The sequence below is a fragment of the Oncorhynchus keta genome, chromosome 4 (assembly GCF_023373465.1).
Source record: "Oncorhynchus keta strain PuntledgeMale-10-30-2019 chromosome 4, Oket_V2, whole genome shotgun sequence".
NCBI lineage: Eukaryota > Metazoa > Chordata > Actinopteri > Salmoniformes > Salmonidae > Oncorhynchus > Oncorhynchus keta.
Genome location: NC_068424.1, coordinates 22,289,510 through 22,316,374, shown reverse-complemented (window position 1 = coordinate 22,316,374; position 26,865 = coordinate 22,289,510). Strand labels below are relative to the sequence as shown.

The 26,865-nt window shown below is 41.4% G+C and overlaps 1 protein-coding gene across 4 annotated transcripts in view; it reads right to left on the bottom strand.

The window, feature by feature from the left end:
- Window positions 1-26,865, bottom strand: part of LOC118370878 (lethal(3)malignant brain tumor-like protein 4) — a 138,751-nt gene that overhangs the window by 62,326 nt on the left and 49,560 nt on the right. For all 4 annotated transcript variants that reach the window (XM_035756099.1, XM_035756111.1, XM_035756119.1 and 1 more), the window contains 6 exons: window positions 22,980-23,065; window positions 22,249-22,359; window positions 20,392-20,506; window positions 17,200-17,311; window positions 4,306-4,485; window positions 2,421-2,567 (listed from right to left, as the gene is read on the bottom strand). In XM_035756099.1, coding sequence (XP_035611992.1) covers window positions 2,421-2,567; window positions 4,306-4,485; window positions 17,200-17,311; window positions 20,392-20,506; window positions 22,249-22,359; window positions 22,980-23,065 — 751 coding nt within the window. The remainder of the gene's footprint in view (window positions 1-2,420; window positions 2,568-4,305; window positions 4,486-17,199; window positions 17,312-20,391; window positions 20,507-22,248; window positions 22,360-22,979; window positions 23,066-26,865) is intronic.

Sequence of the window (26,865 nt, the reverse complement as noted above, 5' to 3'; positions counted from 1 at the left end):
ATCTCTGCTGCATTGCTGCACTCAAACAATGGACTAGAGAATAACGCAATACTGGCTTTTATTTTCACTGCATCGAGGGAGGCATGCCAGATCAGGAAATATTGATACAAATATCTTATATAACAAGCTCCAATGTATTTTGGTAAAATATAGCCGGATCAACCACGATGGTTATGTCAGGTAACTGTTCCTAATTTTAGGCTTGTGACACTTTTTATTTTCATTTTTTATATAACAGCAGCCTTACATAATGTTCAAGGCATGCGGTAAATGTTTCACAGGGTTTAATAATCAGCTCCTCGTCATAAACGTACACACAGGAGAACCTGGCTAGAGCGGGCCGTATGAGGGAAAACAAATTCAATCACACTGGGATGTAGGGTTTTCTAATCTGCTCGCTCTATACGGCATTACTGTACACACACACACACTCTGTCTCTCTCTCCTTCTCTCTCTCTCCATCTCTCCTTCTCTCTCTGCCCCAGTCTCTCCTTCTCTCCCGTCTCTCTCAACCGTCTCTTCCCCTCTGAACCGTCTCTTCCCCTCTCAACCGTCTCTTCCTCTCTCAACCGTCTCTTCCTCTCCCTCTCTTTCTCAGGAGCCATCTGCGACAGTATGGCTCTTTAATGACAGAGCATTTGTATTTCCATGAGCTTTGGACGGGTGGGTGTGTGGGTCGTTGACATCAGTATGGTGACAGGGAAGTGAAATCACAGTGGCTGAGTTATGATAGGGGTTAAAACACAATTTGAAGGGATCTGTAGCCATTTTATGGCTGAAGTAGTGATAAATCAGACTGTGGCTATAAATATTTTGTGGCAGTATTTGGTTTGACTTGAATCGATACAGTAGAGATCTGTTCTTTTTTAAATAGCTTTTGTGGGCTTAGGGAGATTGGGGGTTCAATTGAAACAATCCAGCGTTATGGGTGAGAGTGTGTGTGTGTGTGTGTGTGTGTGTGTGTGTGTGTGTGTGTGTGTGTGTGTGTGTGTGTGTGTGTGTGTGTGTGTGTGTGTGTGTGTGTGTGTGTGTGTGTGTGTGTGTGTGTGTGTGTGTGTGTGTAAACTCCTGCCTCGTGTCTCTGTGATCTGCACTGCATCTCAGTGCTCTAAACACAGTAACCACAGAGACAGACAGAGCGAGCGTGGCCCATGGACGGTTCTGGATCAGTGCCCTTGCATTAACACCATGTCAACCCGACCGAGAGGAACCCCAGGGGGGCCTCGCTAAGAGCCGGGTGGCAGAGCAAGCGCCTGTCTCAAAACGCCCTGTTAGAGAGTACAGAGAGTTGTGACGGTGACACAGAGCTCTGAGACGCTGAGAGAGGAAATGGAGGTGGTGCTATATGAAGATATGACTAACACTTTTATAAATTATTGACAGAACAGGAAATTGGATTTGGAGGTGAAACCAATTCACAAAAAGTAAGATTCGGAAATCTCTATCTCAGAAATTTCTATGACAAGATGGCTGCCGTTTGGAAGATGTACAGTACAAATGACCAGGACCTGGTTTCCCAAAAACATCTAAAGGTTAAAGTTTATTTTTAAAACCATTGGGCCTTAAGATGCTTAAGATGCAGGCCCTGACCTTCTGAACTACTGCTAACTATTTTAAAACAAAAAGAAAGCATGCTGATTTCATTTAAAGAAATTGAGATCAGCAATGAGCTTCTCTCACTCAAAAACACATCACCTGCCACACGTATCCTAACAGCATGGTCAACAAATGCTATTGTATGGTTCACCAGAGAAACCGGTTTAATCTGAAGATGCAGAGTGGTGAAACACTAGCCAAAGATTTGCGTTACCCACATCCACACAATTACAGGTCATATTATGGCAGCAGGTAGCCTAGTACTTAGAGTGTTCGGCCAGTAACCAAAAGGTCGCTGGTTCGAATGCACAAGCCGACAAGGTGAAAAATGTGTCGATGTGCCTTTGAGCAAGGTATTTAACCCTAATTTGCTCCAGGGGCACTGTACTACTATGGCTGACCCTGTAAAACAACACTTTTCACTGCATCTATCCGGTGTAAGGGACAATAAAACATTTTTTCTATTCTCCCAGCATGGTGGTGATAGTAAGTAGGGAGATAGGAAGGCCAAGAGTGTGCAAAAGCTGTCATCAAGGCAAAGGCTGGCTACTTTGAAAAATCTCAAATCTCAAATATATTTTGATTTGTTTAACACTTTTTTGGTTACTACATGATTCCATATGTGTTATTTCATAGTTTATGGCTTCACTATTATTCTACAATGTTGAAAATAGTAAAGGTAAAGAAAAACTCTTGAATGAGTAGGTGTTCTAAAACTTTGGACCGGTAGTATGTCTGTCTTTCGGAGGGGTTGGGTTAAAAGCGGAAGTCACATTTCGGTTGGACCTTGTGTACAATTTACAAATAAAGTTATCTTATCTTACCTGCTGGGTAGGCTTCTCTTCCCCAGAGAGAGGAGCTTCTGTCCCTGAGCTGTGGCTGGTTCCTCCCTTGGCTCTCTCTTCACCAGGGGGTTGGCTGGGGGTCGTCCTCTTAGACGACCAGCCTCCTCATACCCTGACAACATAGCCCTGAGAGCGACGGGGGGAGAGAGAGAGAGAGGGAGGGAGGGAGAGAAAGAGAGGGAGCGAGGGAGGGAGGGAGAGAAAGAGAGGGAGCGAGGGAGGGAGTGCGAGAGAGAGGGGAAGGAGAGATTGAGTAAAGGGAGAGATTGAGTGAGGGAGGATAAAAATGAGAGAGAAAGAAATAGAGAGCAAAAGGTAGAAACAGATAGAAAGATAGGGTGAGGGGCAGGGGGGAGAGAGGATAAAAGGGAGAGGTTAAGAGTGAGAGAGAAAAGGCATTGAACAGAGATGGTTACCACAGAGAATCAGGACACCCATTTAATATCCCATCTGAAAGAGGGTATCCTACACAGGGCAAAGTCCCCAATCACTGCCCTGGGAAATTGAGATGTTTTTCTTTATCAGGGGAAAGAGTGCCTCCTACTGGCCCTCCAACATCAATTCCAGCAACATATGGACACCCATCCAGGGACCGACCAGGACCGACACTGCTTAGCTTCAATGGCAAGCCAGTAGTGGGATGTACGGTGGTAAACATACTTTATCAGCAGTACAGTACAATAAAATACTGTTTTAGATGCTGTAAGAAAACTATCTAGACACCCCTGACAGGTAGAAGGTATTTTTTACAATTTTATTTAACCTTTATTTAACTAGGCAAGTCAGTTAAGAACAAATTATTATTTACAATGACGGCCATAGTCCATAGTTCATTGTAATACATGTATTTGCGTGTGCTTTGTTACTACCTGCCCAGACCAAAGATATATCTTGAAAGAAATATTTTCATGTACTGTAAGTGATCAATAGTCCCTTACACAAATGCTGACCTCGAACAAAACCTTTTCAGTATTTATTTATGAGTAGAGTACGGCCTACTCTAGCAGACTTCTTGGCAGGCTTCTGAAATCAACCTTCGGCAATGGCACGGCAAAGATTTATTAATAGAACAACGTACGATTACATCCGACACATTAAAGACTCCTCTGGCGGGAATTTTAAAAGTTGATAATCAAGTTAGTTTTATATTAAAACCGTTCATCACAGCTCGGCTCCCGCTCCGCTATTACACTTGACAAGCTTCCGACTGTAAACTCTGGCAGCCAGCCATCCACAGCCCAGCCAGGCCTAGACAAATAGAGCAAGCCCACTGCAATAGTAGAAAATCCTTCTGAGCAGTGCGTAAGTTAAGCCGATCGGCAGTGCTGAGTCGGCGTTTAACCCAACGCTTCTGATTCGAAACGCTTCTGATTCTGCTGTGGACATTGTGAAAAAAATACAATTCGCCACCCTTAAACTTCTCTGCCGAGGAGCCAACGGCACGTCATCCGCCTCGTCTCAGACTCTAACACTGTAACCTTGGAAAAATTGAAATTTGCAGAGAGTAGTGTGCTCTGTTATAACAGCTGTAATTGTTCTAGTTTGGAACAGTGTCAGGGCCTCTCAGCTGAAAGTGAAACAGAGGTTCAATGACATTGGGATTGCATTTAGCCAAGCCTCCTCTCCATCCAAGGCTGCAGGTCCAATTCGAAATATCTGTTGGGTGGCGACACTGACAATGTTTAAATAATTGGAAATTGCATTATTCCTTTCTTCACTCCCTGATCTGACATGTCTGGATGGGTAAAATCTATGAAGTTGAACCTTTGCTCTTACCTATCCAATCATTTTAGATCAGTGAGGATGGAAACAGAGCCAGCTGGCCATCTTGACACATCATCACAATGACATCACTTCCCCCCACCTGGTTTCCATGGGAGTGTCCTGGGGCGTGGCTTCCTCCTGTCCGTCGGCAGTGCACAGCCTCTTGGTCTTCTGAACAAAGTGCACAGGGACAAAGGTGATCTGCTTTTCGCCGCCCAGACGGTCAGGCAGCACGGCCTCCTTCTTCATGTTGATGTCGGAGTAGGGACAGCCGAAGGCACTGTGGAGAAATTAAAGAAAATGAGGAGGAGGGGTGAGAAAGAGGGATAGGGATGGAGAGAGAGAGAGACCAAAGAAAGAAGTAGACAGATTGAAAGATTGAGCCAGTAAGAGAAGAAAAAGCATGATTGAGAAAGAAAGAGAGAAAATAAATGGTGCTAGACCTGGCTGTTAAAACATGCACTTCTCATCCGGCCAGTCCATGCAGCAGCAGCAGGACATGTTTGTGTGTGTGAGAGTTCATTTGGCCCGGCATGTCACAGCGCATCAGTCAAACCATCCCTTCAAAATTACCATGTGGAGAAAGTCACAGTGTGAATCTGGCCACAATGTGTTGCTGAGGTCCGGTCAACCAGAAACAGTAAAGAGTAGAGACACATTGCTATTGTGCTCAAAACAATTAATTATATACATCTCTAGGCTTTGCTGAGCCAGAGCACTTTTCCTGCAGCAAACCACTGTTTTAGAAATCTCTCTCACTCTCACTCTCTCACAAACAACGTGACAAACCTTGAAATAAACAAGAAATATTCATTACAAACTTCAATGAAGAGGCCCAAAAAAAAACATGAAGGAATGAGAAGATTAGGCAAATGAAGTGTGAAATGGAATAAAAGAGAGCGCAAGAGAAATGCTTGGTGGTGCTTTTCTTGTCTCACACACAAAACACACAGATGATAGATTGCATGAGTAATACCTCAAAAATACTGCCCTTATAAACAGAGGCATACAGGACACTGTTACCTATCCACACAGGCCCGAGGGGACACGCACCCCCATCCGCAGAGTGTATTTTTAAATTTAGGGGTTGGATCAGCTTTAATATTGTGGATTGATTGTTGCTTCCATCAACGTAATTATCTGCATCATTTCCAATCCCCAGTATATTTTTGGGGTATATATCTACACACACATACAAACCCACATAAACAGAAATACATAAATACATAAAAATACATTTGAAGTCAGAAGTTTACATACACCCTAGCCAAATACATTTAAACTCTGTTTTTCACAATTCCTGACATTTAATCCTAGTAAAAATTCCCTGTTGCAAGTCAGTTAGGATCACCACTTTATTTTCAGAATGTGAAATGTCAGAATAATAGTAGAGAGAATTATATATTTCAGCTTTATTTCTGTCATCACATTCCCAGTGGGTCAGAAGTTCACATACACTCAATTAGTATTTGGTAGTATTGCAATTAAATTGTTCTTGGGTCAAACGTTTCGAGTAGCCTTCCACAAGCTTCCCACAATAAGTTGCGTGAAATTTGGCCCATTCATCCTGACAGATCTGGTGTATCTGAGTCAGGTTTGTAGGCTTCCTTGCTCGCACACGCATTTTCAGTTCTGCCCATACATTTTCTATAGGATTGAGGTCAGGGCTTTGTGACGGCCACTCCAATACCTTGACTTTGTCCTTAAGCCATTTTGCCACAACTTTGGAAGTATGCTTGGGGTCATTGTCCATTTGGAAGAACCATTTGTGACCAAGCTTTAACTTCCTGACTGATGCCTTGAGATGTTGCTTCAATATATCAACATAAACGTTCCTGCCTCATGATGCCATCTATTTTGTGAAATGCACCAGTCTCTCCTGCAGCAAAGCACCCCCGCAACATGATGCTGCCACCCCTGTGCTTCACGGTTGGGATGGTGTTCTTCGGCTTGCAAGCCTCCCCTTTTTCCTCCAAACATAACAATGGTCATTTTGGCCAAACAGTTCTATTTTTGAAATTTCTCCAAAAAGTACGATCTTTGTCCCCATGAGCATTTGCAAACCATAGTCAAGCTTTTTTATGGCGGTTTTGGAGCAGTGGCTTCTTCCTTGCTGAGCAGCCTTTCAGGTTATGTCGATATAGGACTCGTTTTACTGTGGATATTGATACTTTTGTACCTGTTTCCCCCTGCACCTTCACATGGTCCTTTGCTGTTGTTCTGGGATTGATTTGCACCTTTCGCACCCAAAATACATTCATCTCCAGTAGACAGAACGCGTCTCCTTCCTGAGCTTCAGTCTTGACTGATTTATTTTGATTTTCTCATGATGTCAAGCAAAGAGGCACTGAGTTTGAAGGTAGGCCTTGAAATACATCCACAGGAACACCTCCAATTGACTCAAATGATGTCAATTAGCCTATCAGAAGCTTCTAAAGCCATGACATAATTTTCTGGAATTTTCCAAGCTGTTTAAAGGCACAGTCAACTTAGTATATGTAAACTTCTGACCCACTGGAATTGTGATACAGTCTGAATTGTGATACAGTCTGAAATAATCTGACTGCAAACAATTGTTGGTAAAATTACTTGTCATGCACAAAGTAGATGTCCTAACAGACTTGCCAAAACTATAGTTTGTTAACAAGACATTTGTGGAGTGGATAAAAAATTAGTTAATGACACAATTAGGTTGGAATGTAAACTTCCAACTTCAACTGTACACACATTTTTTTTTTTAAATATACCTTTATTATTCCCTGTAAACCCCCCCCCTCCCCCAATTGGAGTAAACTAATAAACAATAAGACTTAGGCTTCTACCTTCAGTTTATACAAACTATACACATTTTACAGACAATATATTTTACAATAGTTATATTTAGTTTATTTTTAGTCCTGTCCTTCCTCTATTTCTGATGTCCATCTGATTTCTATTTGTAACTGTGCTATTTCACAAAAGTCCTGAACCTATATACATTTCACAGACCTCGTGTGTTTTACATTTGTTACCTTGTTGTTATTAGTCCCACCTTTCAGCTCCATTAAACCCCTCCCATCTATCTCTTAACACCATCCATGTTGGATTTCTATTTGCCATATATTTTTCAACTGTGCTGTGATGCTTCACAAAAGTACTGAATCTATCTATTCTCATAGTTTCTAAAGATTGTAAATTAAAGATAAACATGTTTGCTAAAATAATTATTATATTATTGATCGATTGACTATGACTTTTCAAATCACTCAGTAGTGCTATCTGCAGCGTTAGTTCTAGGTAAATGTTGCAATTCTTCAGCCATTCCTGAACCTCTAACCAAAAACAAGCTACATATGAACAGTACCAAAATAAATTATCTATTGACTCTGCCTCCTCGCAGCAAAATCTGCAGAGCTGAGAAGATTGTATCCCCACATAACATTCTATTTGTAGAAATAATTTTGTATAATAATTAACATTTCTTTAAAAGAAAACATGAAACATCAGCGTACAATGACACCTTAGTTTTTAATCCATCGACTTTTAATATTATTTTTGGATCTAATTTTAACAGCTAACATTCCGATGGCAATAATAAATAGAAACGTTGTTGACAGTTTAAAACTTTGAGATGTAGCAATTATTTAATATTTTACACCTAGGGTTACTATACATAACTTTAACCCATTTTATAAGAGATTCTCCAAAACTGAAATATTCCACTCCAATCGTACTTTATCAAAAGTATTTTCAAAGTCAGCTACGAAAACCAGGCCTGGTTTCCCCGATATTTCATAGTATTCTATTTCCAGTACTTGTCTTATATTATCTCCAATGTATCATCCATGTAAAAAAACAGTCTGATTAGAATGAATAATAACATTTTAATTCTATGCACCAAGCATTTAGCTAGAATTTTTGCATCACAACACTGAAGTGTAAGAGGCCTCAATTTTTTTCAATGGACTGGATCTTTATATATACACCACTTGGATCTTGTTTCAGTAATAATGAAATCAGACCTTGTTGTGTGTCCGATAATCTAGCGTTTATATAAGAGTGGCTAAAACATGGTCCTCTGGTATACTTCCACTGGTATGCCATCCAGCCCTGGAGTTTTCCCAGACTTAAAGGCTTTAATTCCATCAAGAAGTTCCTCCTCTGTAATTTGGCCTTCATGAGTCTTTCTGTACAGATGTTAATTTTACATTATTAATAGGGTAAAAGTCCATACAATTAGCTGAGGTTAGTGGAGATGGAGGAGACTGAAATGAAAACATATTCTTAAAGTACTTTACCTCCTCTTTCAAAATATTGTTCAGTGAATCATGAGTGACTCCATCCTTTGTAACAAGTTTCAGTAAAAAAAAAAAATAATTGGTAGCATTTCTATGTTGAAAATTAAAAAATAATTTGGTGCATTTTCCTCCATTTCATTTTGTTTTTCCTCCAACTTACTCTGAGTCTTTATGGTACAGTTTTTATTGCCATCTGTCTGTTCTGTTAGTCCTTCAATTTCCTTTGATAATATTGACTCTAATCTGCAGAATTAGATGGCTCTATTTCTTTAAACTTGAGTCTATAGTTATCTCTTAAGGCCTTGGCTAACAGAGTGAGTATATATTTACATATACAGTTTTGTATTTGCATTTATTAAGGATCCCCATTAGCTGCTGCCAAGGCAGGAGCTACTCTTCCTGGTGTCCAGCAACATTAGTTGTATACAATTTAAAATAATAAATGTCATAACATTTTTCATAAAACATTAAGTGTGTTCGCTTAGGCCATCACTCTACTACCACCACTTATCTACAATACAAAATCCATGTGTATGTGTGTAGAGTGTGTGTCTTATCATGTGTATGTGTGTCTGTGCCTGTGTGTGTGTGTCTCTTCACAGTCCCTGCTGTTCCAAAAGGTGTATCTTTATCTGTTTTTTTAAATCTGATTCTACTGCTTGCATCAGTTACCTGACGTGGAAGAAAGTTCCATGTAGCCATGGCTCTATGTAGTACTGTGCACCTCCCATTGTCTGTTCTTGACTTGGGGATTGTGAAGAGACCTTTGGTGGCATGTATTGTGGGGTATGCATGTGTATCCGAGCTGTGTGCTAGTAATTTAAAAAAAACAGACACCTGGGTGCATTCAGCATTTCAAAACTTCTTACAGAAACAAGTAGTGATGAAGTCAGTCTCTCCTTCACTTTGAGCCATGAGAAATATGCATGCATATTAGCTCTCTGTGTCCATTTGAAAATTACAGGGCTGCACCGCTGGCCCTTAGAGGTCCCTCTTTGTGGCACCTGACCACACGACTGAACAGTATTCCAGGTGCAACAAAACTAGAGCCTGTAGGACCTGTCTTGTTAAAACCTCTCTCGGGTACGTAGGATGGTAGCGTCCCACCTGACCAACATCCAGTAACATTGCAGAGCGCCAAATTCAAAAACAGAAATACTGATTATAAAAATTCAGAAAACATACAGGTGTTTTTTTTTGTGTTTTTAAAAACTTTCACCCCCTTTTTTCTCCCCAATTTCGTGGTATCCAATTGTTAGTAGCTACTATCTTGTCTCATTGCTACAACTCCCGTACAGGCTCGGGAGAGACGAAGGTTGAAAGTCATGTGTCCTCCGAAACACAACCCAACCAAGCCGCACGGCTTCTTAACACAGCGCGCATCCAACCCGGAAGCCAGCTGCACAAATGTGTCGGAGGAAACACCGTGCACCTGGCAACCTTGGTTAGCGTGCACTGCGCCTGGCCCGCCACAGGAGTTGCTGGTGCGTGATGAGACAAGGATATTCCTACCGGCCAATCCCTCCCTAACCCGGACGACGCTATGCCAATTGTGCGTCGCTCCACGGACCTCCCGGTCGCGGACGGTTACGACAGAGCCTGGGCGCAAACCCAGAGTCTCTGGTGGCACAGCCCTTAACCACTGCACCACCCGGGAGGCCCTTCAAGTAAGTGTTACACATAGGTTAAAAGATGAACTTCTTGTGAATCCAAAACGGTGTCAGATTTCAAAAAGGCTTTACGGCAAAAGCATATCATGCGATTATTTGAGAACATCGCCCTGCAGACAAATCATTACAAACAGTAACCAGCCAAGTAGAAGAGTTACACAAGTCAGAAATAGAGAAAATTAATCACTTACCTTTGATGATCTTCATATGGTTGCACTCAGAAGACATTCATTTACTCAATAAATGTTTGTTTTCTTCAATAAAGTCTCTTTATATCCAAAAAACCCTGTTTTGTTTGTGTGTTTTCTTCAGTAATCGACAAGCTCAAATGCAGTCACAACAGGCAGACAAAAAAAATCCTAATTGTATCCGTAAAGTTCAAAGAAACATGTCAAACAATGTTTATATCCAATCCTCAGGTTGTTTTTAGCCTAAATAATCAATAATATTTCAACCGGACAATAACGTTGTCAATATAAAAGGTAAACACAAAGGCGCGCTTTCGGGATTGCGCATGAAAAAGCTCTGTGACACTTTAGGATCCAGTCATTCAGACTGGTCTTACTCCCTCATTTTTCAGAATACAAGCCTGAAACAATTTCTAAAGACTGTTGACATCTAGTGGAATGCATAGGAACTGCAATTTGAGTCCTAATTCAATGGATACTCTAATGGCATTGAATAGAAAACTACAAAAATAAAAAAATCCTACTTCCTGGATGGATTTTTCTCAGGTTTTCGCCTGCCAAATCAGTTCTGTTAAACTCAGACATTATTTTAACAGTTTTGTAAACTTTAGAGTGTTTTCTATCCAAATCTACCAATTATATGCATATCCTAGCTTCTGGGCCTGAGTAGCAGGCAGTTTACTTTGGGCACGCCTTTCATCCGGAGGTGAAAATAGTGCACCCTACCCTAGAGAAGTTAAGGAGCCAGAGTAGCGCTTTATTATGGACAGACTTCTCCACATCTTAGCTACTGTTCCAGCTCTTTGTTAAGTGCTGCAGTGATTTCACTCCCTGGTGTAGCTGACATGTATAAGTGTTGAGTCATCCGCATACATACATAGACAAACTGGCTTTACTCAAGACCAGTGTCATGTCATTAGTAAAGATTGAAAATTAAGGGTCCTAGAGAGCTGCCCTGGGGAATTCCTGATTCTACCTGGAGAGCACAGACTTTCTAGTAGGCTTAGATTGAAGATATGGCAAATATGGGTGGCAATATCTTCAGTAATTTTCCATCCAAGTTGTCAGAACCTGGTGGCTTGTCATTGTTGATAGGCAACAATAGTTGACAACTCTTACATTATTTTGGCTGCAAAGAAATATACAGCAACGAGTAAATGAGAGGTCACTATAAGTGTAACAGCAAGCAAGTCACTGGGGTGGTGAGGGCCAAGTGCTCTCATTTGTTGTACATGTTTCACCCACCAAGATTACTTTCAAGGCTGGGCACCTCTTAAGTCCCCCAAAGCAACATCCAGGCCTGCTCTGACACGACAACTGTCAACCAATAGAGGCCAAACTCTCTTAGCTGGGGGCCAACGGAGCTAAATGGGGGGCCACATCAGTCTATACAATGCTAAAAGAAACCTTGGAACTTACAGCTGGTTTGGAGTGGGAGATCAGAGAACAAGAAAAGGTTCCTCTGACACATCACAAAAGCCTACTTCTTCATGCTCCATTACAGTCCATAAGCCCAGCTCCCTCGATGCATCTCAAGTCCGGCCATGAATTTTACTAAGAAAAAATGTCCACTGGAAACAGTGTTAACAGGCATAGATAAGGAGACAATTGATTGGACATTATTTGGAAAGGCACACACCTACAGTGGGGCAAAAAAGTATTTAGTCAGCCACCAATTGTGCAAGTTCTCCCACTTAAAAAGATGAGAGAGGCCTGTAATTTTCATCATAGGTACACTACAACTACTTTTATACTCACAGACATCATTCAAACAGTTTTAGAAACTTCAGAGTGTTTTCTATCCAATAGTACTAATAATATGCATATATTAGCATCTGCGACAGAGTAGCAGGCAGTTTACTCTGGGCACCTTATTCATCCAAGCTACTCAATACTGCCTCCCTGTCACCAATAAGTTAAACGTCTCTCAGATCATGAGAAACAAGATTCGCTGATGAAATCTAGATTGAACTCTCTGGCCTGAATGCCAAGCGTCACGTCTGGAGGAAACCTGGCACCATCCCTACAGTGAAGTATGGTGGTGGCAGCATCATGCTGTGGGGATGTTTTTCAGCAGCAGGGGTTGGGAGATTAGCCAGCATCATATCCAAGAAGACTTGAGGCTGTATTCGCTGCCAAAGGTGCTTCAACAAAGTACTGCGTAAAGGGTCTGAATACTTTCTTTATAAAATTGCAAACATGTCTAAAAACCTGTTTTTGCTTTGTCATTATGGGGTTTTGTGTGTAGATTGATGAGAAAAAATGTAATACATTTTAGAATAAGGCTGTAGCGTAACAAAATGTGTAAAATGTCAAGGGGTCTGAATACTTTCCGAATGCACTGTAGGCCTTCATCTGTTGCCATAAATTGAGCCGACACACATACAGACAGACACAGACACACTTCTACCTTGGAACCAACTAAACCGTAGCACAGGCCAAGGAAAAACACATACATCTGTGCATTTTGATAAGGGGATGAAACTGCGCTCTCAGCAGACCGGAGACTTTAAGTCTGGATGAGACAATTTATGTTGACGCCAGCTGTGGAAATCGACCATGCTTGCGTTCATTAAAACAAAATGCTGCATGATGGAACTACAGGCGACTGAAGCGGGAGGGTTGTAGTAGCTCAAAAATACATTGCAGCAGTAGTCTGAGTGTTGAGAAGCTAAAATTACGCTGTTCAGAGAGGGGTTGGTCACCTCACTCTGTGCCCTTTCCTCCACTGCAGATGGTTTAGAGAGATAAGATCAATTTGTACTGCAGGAAAGAGCCGTGCTGGGCTCTTCTAACGCCCAGGCAGGGCGCTAAAGTGGGCACTTTCCATTGAAATGTTATCTCAATGGAAATGAACATGCCCTGTCTTTGTGCGGCGTCGTATTCTGTAAATGAGTTGACCCTTTGAGGTCAAAAGTTAAACCCATAATCATTGAAAGGTGAATTGTATAACACCCTGAAGGTCCCTCAACAGATACAAATGTACATTTATTTTTCTTCAAAGTAAAGTAAGTCACCATTTTATAAATATTCATGAGATTATTATAATGAGATTGCATAACGCTCGACTCGAGCAATAGATGAGCTCCCACACTCTCAAACCTTCAGGCTAATGCCAAAATTCAAACTTGGATAATATTACCTCTTCACCAATAACGCCTCTGGAATTAAAAATAATACATTCATCAAAATCATTGAGGGTGCCGGAGCATAATGTCGTGTGGGGGTATGAAATAGCTCTCAGCTTCCTGATTAGTTATTTTAATATGGATGTCGAATGATGTTTTTATTACCGTGCACTGCACAGATGACTGAATACAGCTGTGTGTTTGTGTTTGCGTGTGTGTTTTTGTGTGAGTCGTAATAATGTGAGCCTCAGTGTCTCTGCTCCCAACAGCCTCTGAGCAGTCACAACCGTTTACTCAGATGACGGGGACCATTAAAGAATGAAAACATGCCACAATAACATAAAAGTGATGATATGTGACTCGTTTCAGGAAACTACGCGTATGTCGCGCATCACTACTTCATAGAAGTGCCATTTGAACTTTTTTTTTTTTTTTTTTTTTTTTTGGGGGGGGCAGAAATGCCTTCTGGAACATGTAAACTTTCATGTGCCTTAATAGCTCAGTCTGAGCACACTCTGGCACTTCAGATTGAATTTACGAACACACCCGTAGTATAAACCAGCCTTTAGTCTTGAAATCTTTGGTTGTTTTGTACATGGCCTCACTTGTGAATCCTTGAAGAGATGGGTGGGGCTAAGGCTTAACCTGTTACTCCTACCCCCTACTTTTTCGAACATTCTGCTAAAAATCGCGCAACATTTCAGCGCCCTGCTGCTCATCCCAGGAATATAGTATATGCATATGATTAGTATGTGTGGATAGAAAACACTCAGACGTTTATAAAACTGGTTAAATCACGGCTGTGACTATAACAGAACGTGCGTTTCATCGAAAAGCGCAGGAAAATCTGATCACTGAAAATGGAAATATATATCCATCCGCCACTTCAACCCATTGATAAAGGCGAACCACAATAAATGGGGCTGAGGTTGCAATACCTACAGCTTCCACACGATGTCAACAGTCTTGTCATTTGCCTAGGCTTTGTTTCTTGGTCAAACGAAGAAGAGACAAGCCATTTGTTCAGGTCCCCGACCGGATATTTTGGTTGAGATTTACCCGGACATTATTTCCAGACGGACAGCTAAAGAATATACATCGCCTCGTCATCAATTTGGTCGCTTATTAATGTGTACTAATACCTAAAGTTGCATTACAAAAGTATTTTGAAGTGTTTTGTGAAAGTTTATCGTCGACTTTTTTCATTTTAAAAAATGACGTTACAAGACGCTATTTTTTTTCGTTTATCACACAGTCTTCATAGATCGATATCTAGGCTATATATGGACCGATTTAATCGGAAAAAAGACCCAATAGTGATTATGGGACATCTAGGAGTGCCAACAAAGAAGATGGTCAAAGATAATGAATGTTTTATATTTTATTTGTGTTTGTGTAGCGACGACTATGCTAATTATTTTGTTTACGTCCCCTGCGGGACTTTTGGGGTGTTACATGCTATCAGATAATAGCTTCTCATGCTTTCGCCGAAAAGCATTTTAAAAATCGGACTTGTTGCCTGGATTCACAACGAGTGTAGCTTTAATTCAATACCCTGCATGTGTATTTTAATGAACGTTTGAGTTTTAACTAGTACTATTAGCATTTAGCGTAGCGCATTTGCATTTCCAGATGTCTAGATGGGACGCCTGCGTGTCAGGTAGGAGCAAGAGGTTAAGAGGGTGCGAATTATGCTGGATGGGTGTAGACAAAGAAGAGCTCTCCAGTAGGTGTACCAAAACATTCAAGGTCCATTTTCTAAAAAAGTGACGTTACAAGTTTATCAACATTTTCTAGCTCGGAGTCTACTTTTATCCAATGTAAAATACACAATTTGAAATTTTGCTACATAAGACCGAATCGAGCTAGTCGGTCACATATTCCTACCCACATATGTTATTCTCCACATAAAACTGAAGTTCTGAGTTTATGATAATTGATGCAGATGAAATTCAAATTAGTTGCTAATGAAGTTGGGTTAGAGCCACGTTTCTAGAGTTTTTATTTTGCTGCAGTAACAGGGCTTAAAGCATGGTACTGTGGTTGTGGAGGACTCCTGTGGTAGTGTCACTGAATGTCTTTCTGTTTCTTGATCAGAAGGATCCACCAGTGGGCTGTGGAGAGGGGTGTGCTGGGGGGGGATATGCACACTCCACCCTCATTCCATTCAGAGTTGATTATATCCTTGGAAAAGGTGAGGCACAAAAATAGCAGAGGGCGAGTTGAATCCTCAGACAGACGCTCGGAGACGGAGAGAGGGAGGAGCAGAGGGGTGAATGTAAGGACTACTACTATCATTGTCATATAGTATTGATAACTACATTATAAAAACAGAGAGAGATCTACAGTTTGTTTATTGAAAAAGTCAACTTTGACACCTGGCATTGTCAGAATATACCGCAACTAAAATTAATATTAGTCGGCAAGATTCCTAATTTTCTCACCTAAAGTGTGAAAGACACATCCTCTTCCATAATCAAAAACTAAGAATTTCCACCAAGCAATTTGTAAAACAAATGGGTTAGAGAGGGCCATAATGTCAGTGGTATGACAGCCGGTGATAGACTGTGCGCTGCTGCTCTGGCAGTTAGTCAGGCAGAGTCTTGGCAGGGAGAAGAGCATTGAGAAGGCCTGCAAGCTGCAGGGTTAACTTCTCTAGGCTACTCGTATGTGAGCTCCGTGAGTGAACATGGTCCAGGAGTGCCTCTCCTCCATCATCCCTTTTTCTCCTCTCCTTTGTGGAGGCACCTCTGGCTCCCCTAGGAAAAACCTTAGAACCCGGCTGGCTGCAGCCCTATCTCCCCCACAGAGAAGCCCAGGTCAGCTAGATGTTAATGCTAGCAAGGATTTGTGCTTCAACGAGCTATGGATGGATGTTAATGCTAGCAACATACTCTCACTATTGTTGCATGGAGCCAACCAACAGGCCATGCAATGCTGCAGTTACAGCAGCATATATATTACCCACAGACAATGGCATCCACATCTCAGCTTGCCAAAGCCAGCTGTTGGTGGATAATACCTTAATTTGTGTTATTAGTCCTCGTCACGCCCTGACCATAGAGAGCCGTTGGTTCTCTATGGTGTAGTAGGTCACTAGGTGACTAGGGGGTGTTCTAGCTCAATATTTCTATGTTGGTGTTTTGTATGGTTCCCAATTAGAGGAAGCTGGTATTCGTTGCCTCTAATTGGAGATCATATTTAGGTAGCCATTTTTCCCACCTGTGTTTGTGGGATATTGTTTTGTGTTTGTGCACCACTACTTTCACGTTTCGTTGTTGGTTTATTGTTTTTGTTTAAAGTTTCACCGTAATAAAGATGTGGAACTTCAATCATGCTGAGCCTTGGTCCACTCATTATGACGATTGTGACAGTCCTTCCTGATCTGGGTGTCAATGGGCACACAAGAAGCAAATTGAGCAAATAAAATATGCCTCTCAACAATGGTGACATGCTATCAGAAAAGCCAAGCTGGGGATAGGTCTGGCCCAGAAACAATTCTTAGCCGCTACCCTCTAAGCACTTGTAGGGATTGGAAAGTATGTGTTTGATTTGATGGGTATAAGCAACATGGTGAACATGCTACCAAGCCTATCAGAGAGCAAGGTGGAACTACTATCATATTGCTGATACCTTTCTAATCCCTTCAGATCTACAGGGTATAGGGGCTTGCCAATTTTTCTGGACCGGCAGATATTGTCAGACAATGTAGTCATCAACAGGTGTCTTACCTGTGGTGTCCTGTGTATTTGGCTCCTTTGATGTGGCCCACACCCCTGCAGCCCAGAGTGGGGCACACTCCCTGGGTCACGGAGCTCTTAAGGTCAGAAGGTCCTGCGTGTGCTGGATGGGGATGACAACCAACACACCAATCACAAGGCTTGCTTGAGGCTGGCAAGAAAGAGTTTGAAGATAACTCTTGCTATTCATTGATTGATGTAGTCAACAGGCAAGTAGGTAAAATTGGGTCAGCATATGTATTCAGTGGTATATTAACTACATTCAGTGCCTTTGGAAAGTATTCAGACCACTTAACTTTTTCAAAATTCTGTTACGTTACAGCCTTATTCTAAAATGAATGAAAGTATTTTTTCTCCTCATCAATCTACACACAATACCCCATACTGACAAAGCAAAAACAAGTTTTTAGAAGTGTTAGCAAATTAATATATTTTTGTTGTTTTTGTCACGTTTACACAAGTATCCACGCCTTTTACTAAGTACTTTGTTGTAGCCTATAAAGCATCATCGCCTATAACATGGGTTTTAGTTATCCAACTGTGCAAACCCTTGCATGATGAGTATCCATCTGAAATTAAGTTACAATGAATGAGACCTTACAGAGGATTAGCTGGGGTAGACCAATAAGTATTTTGAGTGTCAGGGTAGACGAATAGCCCTTATGGTTCTGCTTATGTGTTAGATTAAGACATCTATAGCAACATCAAACATTTCTCTTGCCATAATATATCAAGCACCAAGCTTCTGAACCAAATAAGACATAGAAGTCAAGTCAGGTTTATGGCCTGTATTGCCGGTGCCAAGACAAAAAAAACTCACACACACACACACACACACACACACACACACACACACACACACACACACACACACGTCATCCCAAATGTGTTTACCAAAAGGGGAAATTGAAAAGATTTATTCCACTAGTCTCTGAAGGAGACAAGTCCTCCACTTGGAATAAGATTAGAGTTGTGTTTTTTATTTCTAATATGATTTCTGTTGCAGCCATTTATATTGTATCCCAAAATCACTATGGAACTGTCAATGGTAATACATCAAGAAAAACAATCACAGCCATCATCGAAAATGAAGAAAAATTAAAGGCATTCTTCAAAGGTCAAGTGATTAGTCTGTGCAGACAAAAATACTTTTGTCGATTTCTCGCACTGTGCCAACTTGTCAATCACAATGACTACTTTGCTATAAATGTAAGTATCTGTCCAGTGTTCCAGATTTTAAAATGAAATACAATATGAATTAAATAGATGTCCTTCCAAAAAAGTATCATTTCGGATGTTATAAAAAGTATATTTCCCTGTGCCCTGAGTGGTTTGGGTGTATACTGGTACATTTATTTTTTTACTGATTTGACTGCTCAGCCAATGAGACATGTATACACTTGGATATTCACATTAGCTCCCACATGGGGGCACTGGGGCAGACTGCCCGAGCCTGTCTGCACCAAGTCAAATAATACGGATGGATTCAGAATATGGAAATGCACAATGGAACTACTAGGGCACGTCACTATAACAACAATAAATGCAGGCTGATTATTTCACAAGTGTGAGTCATTTCTGTTCTTTACTTCACTGTCACTATATTGCTGATATTTTTGTTGTTAGCTACGTAACTAGCTAACGTAAACTCACCCCAACCGCAACATTCAAACGAGGCTACAAAGAAAACTAATGGGACTGTAGTGACTGTGTTTACTTCAAAATCGTGGGTGTGAACTATTCAAGCATTGATTGACATGGTAACGGCTCTATAGTATTGGAGAAAAGTTTAAAAAAACGGACCCTCCATTACATCTAGACGTGTCATGTCGTAAAGTACAGCACGCATATAAAGCAACTATTTATGTCTTACAATCTCTCTCCACCAGGTGTAGCACTTCTCTCTTCCTTTAAAAACAAGAAATGGACAGAGACGGGGGTAAGGGGGGAATACCTTGGCATTTTTTGCGTCATCATTGCATGCGATCATCATTCTCAAAGCCGCTGTTTACTTCTTAGATCACTTTAGCACCGCCATAAAAACCCGATTCAAATTCGACACAAACCTTCAAATAGGTATATAATGACACATTATATAAACTATTTATAGTGTTTTATTTACATTTTAGAGGCGATAGGGTGATAAGTTGGACGGAATGAGTGAAAAAAAGCAATTTTCCCAGACACTCCTCTCACTATCACGCATTAGTTTTGTTTCCCCATGATAGTCATGAAGCTAGCTAGCTACTACTGCTATCTATATCAGTCAACAACAGCTAACACAACAGCGAAGTTCTCTTGACATACCACTTTTAGCTACAAACCACAGGATTTAAAATAAAATGGAATGGCAAGATGGTTGTTGTGTGAAAGATCTGCTTTGACTTGCTTTCTTAGCTAATTATTGCTACCATTAGCATGCTAACCTTAGATAACTGCCAGCAGGCCAACTTTTACAAACCACATAACTTGAAATAAAAGTGACTGGCGAGATAGTTGTTGCATAGGCTTTGTCCTTTTTGCCAAGACCAGCTGTGGATTTCTTGGCTTGCTTGCTAGCTAACTACCTTGCCTGTGTGCAGTGAGCACATGTCTCACCTCGTCTCGAGAAAGATCCTTCTCCCCACCAGAGAATTTGAAAAAAATGAAAAAGTTATTGGATTAGTGACACACGGGCCTGTCTCCGCCAAAGATAATGGTGTCATTATCCAAGCAAATTTCAAGTGTTTCTCTTTTTAATGTTTTGAGATAAACGTTTGAGGTGTGTTTTTATCTCCAATTTATGCTTTGGCCAGAAATATGATTATAAGACGAGTCAACTACATTATTTGGATAAGTGATAACAGAATATGAACATTAAAGTGAGATTTTCACTGGACAGTTACTTTAAAGTTGTTTTTAGGGCAGGGATACTGTGCTATTGGCTGTGGAGTTGTGGTTAGGATTTAGAGCGCAGTACAAAGCCTTGTGCCATAGAAAAGACTTTGCACCCATACATCAGATAGCTGTGCTCTAATGTCAGTGAGATTCACCTCTGAAAGGGACAAAATCAATAGTGGGGATTTAATGGATGGAGAGGTCCTTGAGAAGCATGGACGAGTGCATTGATTTGTGTGTACATGTGAGCATTGAGTTGGAATGGTTAGTGAAGAGCACATACACACACAGGGGTGGTGAACTCACAGAGGGGGGGTTCCAGGGGATGACCTGTCCGGGCACACCAGCCCACAGGGTGAAGGTCCGGCAGGTCAGAGTCCACCCAGAAGTCAAACTTCTCATGCCAGCCGTCAAAATGGATCTGAGTAATACAGAGAGAGCGAGAGAGAGCAAAAGGGAGAGACAGCAACATTAGTACAAAAAATGATATCTGACATTCATAAAGGGCTTTTCACTATACATAATCATCTCAAAGTACTGTACAGAAAATAAAACATTTCAACCAAATAGAAAAACATGTATTATAATGGACAATTAAACAGGCCAACATACACAAAGTCAACAGAAAGCCTTCCTAAAGAAAGAGCGCTGAAATCATGTTTAAAATGCTCTTTCAATCATATAAAGAGACAGTAACAAAAAAATAACGTTTTGAGACACCAGGATTAACGATAATAGACTTAGTTCTAAATCCACAGTTGTTTCTGCTCCTAGTTGAGCACTGTTTTAAACTTTATTATTTTTTATTTATTTCACCTTTATTTAACCAGGTAGGCCAGTTGAGAACAAGTTCTCATTTACAACTGCGACCTGGTCAAGATAAAGCAAAGCAGTGCGACAAAAACAACAACACAGAGTTACACATGAGATAAACAAACATACAGTCAATAACACAACAGAAAAATCTGTATACAGTGTGTGCAAATAAAGTAAGGATGTAAATAGGCCAATAGTGGCCTATTAGCAATGGAGTGATAGATGTGCAGATGAGGATGTGCAAGTAGAAATACTGGTGTGCAAAAGAGCAGAAAAACAAAAACAAATATGGGGATGAGGTAAGTAGTTGGTTGGATGGGCTATTTACAGATGGGCTGTGTACAGCTGCAGTGATCGGTAAGCTGCTCTGACAGCTGACGCTAAAAGTTAGAGAGGGAGATATGGGTCTCCAGCTTCAGTTGCAGGAGAGGAAGGAAACCGCTCATGGATTTCATAATGAGGCCAATGATGACTTGTAACAACAAAATGTGGAAAAAGTCAAGGGGTGTGAATACTTTCTGAAGGCACTGTATAACCTGCTTTGACCCATGCTAAAGCCATGGTTGGTTAATGGTGCCTGCCTGATCACGTAATCATGAATTAATCAGTGGATTCCTCCTCTACTGATCGAGCAGTGTGATGCATCTCACCATTTTTGTCCTATGACAAGGCACTCTGCTCTGTCAATTATGACCTGCATGCACACACGCATATACACATCATGCATGCGCAAACATATAGGCATGCAGTACACACACACACTATAACCTATCAAGTCTCAGTACAAGGCTTGTTAAGCTTGTTAGTGGTTTAACAAGAGCAGCACCACCAAGTGGTTTCTGCAGACTGCCAGCCTGCTCATTTCACAGTACCAAACCCCAAAACCTCCATCTGCCATGTCACTCCAGCAGGCCTCCTCACCCTGACTAACACCCCCCTCACTTCTTCCCACATGCATAACCTCCTCGCATCGCCTGCCTCACTCTTTCCTTTTTTCACTCTAAAAAGCTCTTCCTCTCATTTAATCTATTACTCATTTCCTCACTTCTCTCGCTCTCTCACCCCATTGTTCTCTCTCTAATCCCAATCCTTCACCGGCTTGGAGCGTTGGGTCAGTCACCGAAAGGTTGCTGGATCGAATCCCGTGCTGACAAGGTAAAAATCTGTCATGCTGCACCTGAGCAAGGCAGTTAACCCACTGTTCCCCGGGCGCCGATGACGTGGAAGTCAATTAAGGCAGCCCCCCACACTTCTCTGATTCGGTTGGGTTAAATGCGGAAGACACATTTCAATTGAATGCATTCAGTTGTACAACTGACTAGGTATCTCCCTTTCCTTTCCACTCACCTTGACCCTGTAGTCCTCAGTGTCTGAGACGGTGGCCACGCGGACCAGCATGGGGTTCCTCCTGTCCACCGCCTCCAGCTTCATGTTCACCTGGAAACTGTGAGGCGCTCTCTGTGACGAGAGAGAGGAGGAAGAGAGGGGGCGGAGAGAAAGGGCGTTAGAGATGGCAGTCAAGCCTGTCGAGACTCCCAAAAAGGCCCATGCACTTCCCAGCCAAAAGAGAGGGAGAGAGAAAGAAGACAGGAGGACATGTGAAAGAGAGAGAGAGAAAGAGGAAGGGAGGAGGCAGAAGACAGGACACTGTACACATCTCTGAGAGAGAAGAGCAGAACATGCAGAGTGGAGGAGAGCAGAGGAGAGGACAGGCCCTGTCAGCCAGAAACTCAGCCAGAGGTGAGGATTTTAGGGTGTGAAATTGTGCTGTGCAGATGTCACAGGGGGAGAGGAGGTTGACAGTGGAGTTCTTTATGAGAAAGAACCATTTTGAAACAGAAGTTTCTGAATGAGAAAGACAGGTCTGGGAAAGAGACAAATTAATGTCAAACTGAGAAAAACATGACTTGTGTCATTATTGTGAAAAGGAACTGAACCACAACAGTTATTAAACTGCCTTCAATTACAATTTTCAGCCGTTAGATTGCAGCAGAGGCTGGGAATAACAATGGTGATGTGCAACACACACACAGTTGGCTGATACAAGGCTAGCCTGCTGTTCCATGCCTATTGCTTACCATACAGAAAGCCTGGCTTGGAACCGCCGTGGAACCGTTGTCTTGCAAGTACTCCTCCCACAGGAAATGTTCTGGATTGGGGTGTCCTTGAACACAATCCAAAACACAAATTGAATTAAATCACACACTTACAAGCTTGCGCACGCACATGCACACACAAACACATGCAACAACTTCAAACTGTGACTGTTAACGGCTGTGACAATTTCATCAAAAGAAAAATGTGCTTGAAAACTTGAATGCGACACACACACAGATGGGTGCAACATATGCAGGGGAACCAAATGTACACATATCGCCTGGTTGCGGAGATAATTATGGTTAGCTATTGGAGATTGAGTTGTGGAGGCTCCAATTAGTAAGTGATTGGCTCTACAGGACACTGCCTCAGTAGTTTTTGTTGAACTAATATAGAAGAGAGGATAATGACTGTACAGAAATAACGCACTCCAGTCCCAAGCCAGAGAGGAGTAAGAGGAAGTTAGAGGCCTTGGGCATTTGAGCCAATCGCAAATGGTTCAATAATAAACTTGAATGGCTACTTGGGAACTGTTCATATATTGTGTCTTTATGATGAAACTCAACTTTGAAACTTGATTTCATTCCAGTAAAACATCCAAGAGAAAACGCATTTGTGCATCTCAATAGGCTAAAGTGGCTCCTTCTCACAATTTGGCAGATGCTTCAGCCACAAGAAATGTATAAAAAATTAAATGCATGTTAGACAAAATATGTTCTGTGCATAGAGGCATCTGGAAGTAGTGGTAGTAAATATGTTGGTAAAGTGCCTATAGATGCATATATTTCAAAGTAATGACAACTTTCACCTTCCCAGATTCACAGGGAAACAAAGCTAGGTGAAAGCTATGATCCCTTATTGTTAAAACCACTTCAAATCAGTGTAGATGAAGGGGAGGAGACAGGTTAAAGAAGGATTTTTAAGCCTCGAGACGATTGAGACATGGATTGTGTATGTGTGCCATTGTCTGTGAATGGGCAAGACAAAATATGAAAATGCCTTTGAAAGGGCCATGGTAGTAGGTGTCAAGCGTATCGGTCTGTGTCAAGAATGCAATGCTGCTGGGTTTTTCACACTCAACAGTTTCCTGTGTGTATCAAGAATGGTCCACCACCCAAAGGACATCCAGCCATCTTGACACAACTGTGGGAGTCAACATGGGTCAGCATCCCTGTGGAACGCTTTCGACACCTTGTAGAGTCCATGCCTCGATGAATTGCGTCTGTTCTGAGGGCAAAAGGGCGTACAACTCAATATTTGGAAGGTGTTCCTATTGTTTGGTATACTCAGTGTATAACATAATATAAGTACACCAGAGCAGCAGTTGTTCACTTGATCTCAAATTACTTGAGGAAAAGGATATGACATCATACTGCACATGGCAGAAATGATGAGTCCATATTAAGTTAAAGCAAGGGATGTAGTTTCTACACATTCACTTCATATTGATGTAATCATTTTATGTACACTATATATTTTACAAGAAAAAAAAACATTCGGTCCAAACAGACAGATACCATCATGTGGTGTTCACTAAAGCCAGCACCACAACATAACGCGACAAACAAATGTCGGTATTTTTGGGGGTAAAAATAATTTTATGGAACAAACGGAACATTTGCTGTGTAACTGGGAGTCTCATGAGTGAAAACATCCGAAGATCAACAAAGGTAAACGGTTCATTTGATTACTTTACTGATTTTCGTGACCAAGCTTCCTGATGCTGATAAACTTACACAAATGCTTGGATTACGTTCGCCGTAAAGCATAATTTCAAAATCCGAGACGACAGGGTGATTAACAAAATGCTAAGCTGTATTTCAAAATATTGCACTTGTGATTTCATGAATATGAATATTTTCTAGTAATATTATTTGACTGTTGCGCTATGCTATTCAGCGGTTGCAGACTAAAATTATCCCGCTACAGGGATTGGTAGCGTCAAGAAGTTAACAGCTCCGCGTCACACTCACTTTAAAGCACAAAAATGAACATTTCAGTTTTATGACATACAGTTCACGGCGAGAACGTTAGCCAAATGGCACAACTGAGCACCTTTGCATATTTTATTTATTTATTTAACCAGGAAGGACTCATTGAGATTAAAATCTCATTTTCAAGAGCACACTGGCCAAGATAGGCAGCACCAAGTCATTACAAAAAAATTACAGACAGACAACATGAAAAACTACAAGTAATCTAGTAAAAACCATTGAATTCAAAAGAGTATAAAACAGCTAATTAAAAACATTGACAGGTCGGGGAATCAGCCTCAAAAGCCTTCATCAGTGATTTAAAAACACCAATCGGGACAAGTTCTTCCAGTTTAAAAGGTATTTTGTAAGGTGTTCCAAGACGATGGCGCAGAGTACATAAAAGCCCTTTTACCAATTTCAATTCGGACATTTGGAACAGTTAGCAGGATAAAGTCCAGCGAACGAAGAGAGTACCCAACACATTTCTGAACAATAAAAATAGACAAATTAAAAAGGTAGTAAACCCAAAATGGCTTTGTAAATAAAAGTATACCAGTGACTGAGCCTACGAGTGACTAGAGAAGATCAGCCAACTCTGGTATACAAAGTGCAGTGGTGCGTAAGGGTTTTGCAGTTTAAAATGTTTTAAAAGTCTCTGATTGGAGAACAGGAGAACGAGCGAGGAAACGGGAGAGAGCCTAGAGGGTTTCGAAATTCTCAAAAGCTTCTGACCTGGATTCCTCACCATTGGGCGAGTTTCACTTTACAGCTCCCTGTATGTAATTCCTACCCCATTACCATGACCTGAGCCGTACTTAATCTTGAGTCAGACAACACAATTACGACTGGGTGGAGGGGCTCAGGAGTGGCCCAATACGGCAATAATATATACATTGGGGCAAAAAAGTATTTAGTCAGCCACCAATTGTGCAAGTTCTCCCACTTAAAAAGACGAGAATGTGGGTACACTTCAACTATGACAGACAAAATAAGAAAAAAAATCCTGAAAATCACATTGTAAGATTTTTAATGAATTTATTTGCAAATTATGGTGGAAAATAAGTATTTGGTCACCTACAAACAAGCAAGATTTCTGGCTCTCACAGACCTGTAACTTCTTCTTTAAGAGGCTCCTCTGTCCTCCACTCGTTACCTGTATTAATGGCACCTGTTTGAACTTGTTATCAGTATAAAAGACACCTGTTCACAACCTGAAACAGTCACACTCCAAACTGCAATATGGCCAAGACCAAAGAGCTGTCAAAGGACACCAGAAACAAAATTGTAGACCTGCACCAGGCTGGGAAGACTGAATCTGCAATAGGTAAGCAGCTTGGTTTGAAGAAATCAACAGTGGGAGCAATTATTAGGAAATGAAAGACATACAAGACCACTGATAATCTCCCTCGATCTGGGGCTCCATGCAAGATCTCACCCCGTGGGGTCAAAATTATCACATGGAACGTTGAGCAAAAATTCCAGAACCACACGGGGGGACCTAGTGAATGAACTGCAGAGAGCTGGGACCAAAGTAACAAAGCCTACAATCAGTAACACACTACGCCGCCAGGGACTCAAATCCTGCAGTGCCAGACGTGTCCCCCTGCTTAAGCCAGTACATGTCCAGGCCCGTCTGAAGTTTGCTAGAGAGCATTTGGATGATCCAGAAGAAGATTGGGAGAATGTCATATGATGAAACCAAAATATAACTTTTTGGTAAAAACTCAACTCGTCGTTTTTGGAGGACAAAGAATGCTGACTTGCATCCAAAGAACACCATACCTACTGTGAAGCATAGGGGTGGAAACATCATGCTTTGGGGCTGTTTTTCTGCAAAGGGACCAGGACGACTGATCCGTGTAAAGGAAAGAATGAATGGGGCCATGTATCG